The sequence below is a fragment of the Drosophila novamexicana genome, unplaced genomic scaffold (assembly GCF_003285875.2).
Source record: "Drosophila novamexicana strain 15010-1031.04,08,12 unplaced genomic scaffold, DnovRS2.1 tig00000858-arrow-arrow-pilon, whole genome shotgun sequence".
Classification (NCBI taxonomy): domain Eukaryota; kingdom Metazoa; phylum Arthropoda; class Insecta; order Diptera; family Drosophilidae; genus Drosophila; species Drosophila novamexicana.
Genome location: NW_020824829.1, coordinates 888,736 through 892,944, shown reverse-complemented (window position 1 = coordinate 892,944; position 4,209 = coordinate 888,736). Strand labels below are relative to the sequence as shown.

The 4,209-nt window shown below is 43.1% G+C and overlaps 1 protein-coding gene across 2 annotated transcripts; it reads left to right on the top strand.

Annotated features, from left to right (window-relative positions):
- The first annotated feature begins 382 nt into the window (after positions 1–382).
- Positions 383–3,651, top strand: LOC115764546. Of its 2 annotated transcripts, none has more exons than XM_030707661.1 (4): positions 383–878; positions 2,527–2,718; positions 2,782–3,052; positions 3,116–3,651. In XM_030707661.1, the coding sequence occupies exons 1-4, from the start codon at positions 692–694 to the stop codon at positions 3,279–3,281; spliced, it is 816 nt and encodes a 271-aa protein (XP_030563521.1). In that variant the 5' UTR covers positions 383–691; the 3' UTR covers positions 3,282–3,651. The 2 variants fall into 2 exon arrangements, with proteins under 2 accessions (XP_030563521.1, XP_030563520.1); XM_030707660.1 differs by lacking the exon at positions 383–878 and adding an exon at positions 1,643–1,773.
- The last annotated feature ends 558 nt before the right edge of the window (positions 3,652–4,209 follow it).

Below are 4,209 nucleotides of genomic sequence, written 5' to 3'. Positions count from 1 at the left end.
TGAGAGTCCAACGTGCCGATGATGACTCGCGAGAGAAATTATAACAGAGATCGAGACCCAAAACGAGGGACGCTCAACTTAAAAGATATCCCAAAACTAAAAACAAAAACAATAAAAATACTGGTTTTGAGAGCGCACGCTTAAGAAAAAAAAAAGAAGAAAAAACAGCTAAAACCAATTCAGACGTACATAAAACTGTCAATCCATAGAGGCAGCCCCCCTCGATACCCGCGGGGGTCTGTCGTTAACTTTGACTGTGGCGTTGGTCCGCTGCTGGCACTTAGCATGCGCATGCGCTACCGTTTTCTTGGCCAGTTGTATTTTAGCCATTAGCACGTACGGAGCTGGAGCTGTAGCCGCCTCAAGTGTGAACCCGAGCCGAGTTAGACGCAACTGAAGCATGTGCGAGAGTTTTCAGCTATATACTTAGAAACTAAAAGTGAATTAAACTGAGCTACACGCACCGAGAGACTCTTTGGGGCTTGGCTTGGTGAATTTTGTATTGTGAAAACGAAAGTTGCGTGCAAAAAGTGGAGTTTTATGTACACATCATATATGCATATGTATATATGCCTAAAAACTGAACAAACAACTCGAAATACAAACAAAGCGTGCATAATCAAGACAAAAAACAACAACAATAACAACAACCGAAACAACCTTCAAGAGTTCCTCAACGAAAAGCTTGAATATGCCAGCGGCCAGTTCTCATTCGCGCCTGTTCTTCTACCTGTGGTGCGTCGCTTCTCTCTTGGCCGTCTCGAAATCGGATACCGGTAGTACAAAGAACTCCTATTTTATGTCGTATTTCTATTATCTGGTTGTTAACTTTATCAATCCATTTGCAATGCCCATTTTTTATCGCTTTGTTCATGTCTGGCTCACATAAAACTTACGGCCAGTTCAGACTACGAACCTAACGAATTTGTAAATATCATGTATATAGTTTATAAATGTGCATATATCGTAACTCTAGCTGTAAAGAAGACTGCTATTCAAATGTGATCGGCTAATTGGGAATAGTATAGTTAGTTTTAATTTACACGTACCTGCTGGCGTACCTATGTGATAACTTATGTGAGGCACTCTGATATAATTGAGTAATAAAACATGTAAAGTATACTTGATATGTGATGGTGTTTTATTTTACAGTATACCTTATATTTTTTAAGTATTAATGTAAATATTTACAAATGTGTATTTTGATGGAGAAGTTGTCGTTTCAAAGGAATAGTCTCTAAGTTAATCCTGCATTTAAGTCTATAAGCCCCACCTATGGAATTGCTTAGGTTTATTACGAAATTAATTTTCTAACTAATCTAACCTTGTTATATTCATATTACCCTGACCAAAAAACATAAAACCGGCAATTCTATTATTTCTATTTTCATTAAATCCAATCTAAGATCGGAGCTTTGAATGCCAAACGGCATATAAAACCGCACGGCGCCAATTAAATATTATACAATATACAACCGAGTGGAACTCAAAGGGCCATAACAAGTTACAGTATGAGACGTGACGTCTTTCCAATGCCAATAGACAAGTAACTGCATTTACCGCTCGTAAGGCCCGATAAAAACAAAAGCGAATGCCGAACATTAACCATATAGGGGACGTTCACAGACCAATATTAATCGCCCGTCCACGTTCTCGACGTACTTGAAGGTTGCTATTTATATTTTGGTGGTTTCAACTAATTAGCACATTGCTCGCTTTAAAGGCACAATTTTGACATGATCTGTGAAGCATTCTTGAGTCGCAGCCCAATAAGTTAGTATAAAATATTGGGTAGAGCGCGGAAGCACTCGGAGAGCGTGCTCATAAGCAATACCAGTTTTTTTTTTGCAACAGTCTCTCTCGCAGTCTCTCCGACTCGCGTGTCCATGATCTTGACCACGAAGACAGCGCTTCGTTTCGATACGCTCCACTGTGACTGTGCCCGCTGGCTGGCTCTCATTGACATCAAAAATAGTCGCAAATAATCTCATCGGATCCGCTCAGCTGCCAGTCAAGGTTAATAGTTGAAACTGTTAGACGCCGAATATTGTTTGGACTAACGAGTGCCGGCTACGTCAGTGGCTTTGAAGCGGAACTGTTTAAGATGCGGAAGTTCGCCCAAGATGATTAAGCCAAAAATATATTTACATTTATTTTTCGTGTTTATTATTGAAAATGTTGTTTCTGCGCAGCATCTTGCCTTTTTTTTTGCGGAGAACTTGAGCTACTTTTGGTCAAATATCTTTAAGAAGTTTACTAAATTGGGAACAAGGGCTCGGCGAACAGATGATATTTAATTATTTCCGAGTTGCCTCTACTGGTAAATTGTATTTGTTTGCCATTTGTGTATATAAGACTGTTGGCCGGGTGAAGCCGCGTAATACATGCTAGCTGTACATAGTTGTATATTTATATTGCTCTTCATCTAAATTGATTTCCCTGTACATATATGCTCATGGCCCATCACATTTACGCCTTCACTCATCCTCTCATAATCCTTGAATGCCATTCACAATACACTCACAGTGCCGCTGCAGCCACCTGCTGAGGACTTGGCCTACGATGCCGCCCTGCAGTTGGGCATACTGACGTATCGCCTTAACCAGCTGGCGCACGAGGAGGAGTCTAGACAATTGGGTCTCACAAACTTAACACTCAATTCTCTGGTTAGCCGCATACCCTGTAATTGCGACACGGGCTTGTGTAAGTGCTGTGCAGGTATGTTGTCGCCTTGGGATCGACTTTCTATATGGTCAATTGCCTAATAATGTTTCTTTGTAGGCTTTCTCGCCGTGGTTGGCATGAACAGCTGCACAGAGGTCGCCTATCGGCCCGATGAGTTCTCCTTTGAGCTGCGCATGCGCGTCAACAACAATATTTGGTTCCGCCGCAAGGTATCCGGCCAGAATCCGCCACCCTTCTGCTTTAGGCCACCGCGCTTCAATTTTGCCCGCGCCTGCATTCAGTTCCATGATATATGGTTTGTTGGCCGTAATATGCATGTCTGCATGTACATGTCCGGCGAATTCCAGGGCTTTGAGCTCTTTGAACGGTAGGCCACCATAAAAAAAAACTAATTCCTCATTCAATTACATTTGCATTAATCTCTTCTTAGAAACTTTGATTGCCTGTTGTTTGGTGACCATGGCGTTAAGATCGTTCCCCCCGAACAGGGTTACCCGGTGAGGCCGAATGATGTGGACATAGATGATGCAGACGACGAGATCGAGGACTATGACGAGAATGTTGTGCGCGGCTTTGCCGAAAAGTTATTTGGTTGATCTGGCATAAAAACAAACAATCTCTATTCCCTGCTAACTTATCCCCATCCTATAACATACTATCTACTACCTATCCGCAACTTCTTTCAGTTCGTCTTCTTCTATTTATAATCACACAATCCTTCCTGCACCTTAATCCCCAATCGCTAACCTAAAACTACTTACAACATCCAGTATGCCATCCCCTATTTACATTTACCGTATCCCATATCCTTTACCCCTCCTAAATATTTATTATCACAAGCGCAACCTTATCCTCATCCTTAATCCTGCATCCCATTTCTTGCATCCTATCCTTTCCCTATCCTACCTCCTACACCCTGCTATTTATTATCATAAAGCTCGCATTGTTAATTTATTAAAGCATCTGAAACGCTTTGTGGCCTGTCCTTTTATCCTGCGGCACTTGGCCGCCTAATCACTCGAAAGCAAAGCCCCCAAACCAAGTGGCCACCTGATGCGCCGCTGCCAAGTGTGAAAACTGCAAAAGGTGCGACGTGTGATGTTCAAAGGCGAACGAGTCTTCCGCACGCCTCCTCCTGCCTACCCGGTAGCCTAAGCATGTGCAGCCAGCGCATCCACATCCTGTTGCGTCTGCCTCTGTCCCTGCCCCTTGTCGTGGCGCGCATTCAAGTGCAAAATAAAACATAAAGCGCATTCAAATTCTAAAGGATAATGCAACCGGGTTGCACTGCATGTGCAACTGCAGTCATATGGAGAAGGGGAGCGTGTCCTTTTTGCCATATGCAGAATCACGTCGAGCTGCGGCTGCTGCACTTCGCTTGACTCGCAGTTGACTGTAATAAAGGACTATTTAGGGCATTTGCCAGGCGCCCGGAGAGGATGCAATCCACACAGGAGCAAGCACAGGACGAGAGCCCACGAACCGCTGGCAAAGTATTATTTCGCACTTGAGGCCTCAATTTGA

What these genes read in the sequence shown, in the direction of transcription:
- LOC115764546 (XM_030707661.1), top strand. Translation starts at nt 692, where the DNA reads ATGCCAGCGGCCAGTTCTCATTCGCGCCTGTTCTTCTACCTGTGGTGC. An exon ending in TTATCGCTTTGTTCATGTCT is followed by an intron (nt 879 to 2,526) that starts GGCTCACATAAA and finishes ATACACTCACAG; the next exon opens with TGCCGCTGCAGCCACCTGCT. An exon ending in GGCTTTGAGCTCTTTGAACG is followed by an intron (nt 3,053 to 3,115) that starts GTAGGCCACCAT and finishes ATCTCTTCTTAG; the next exon opens with AAACTTTGATTGCCTGTTGT.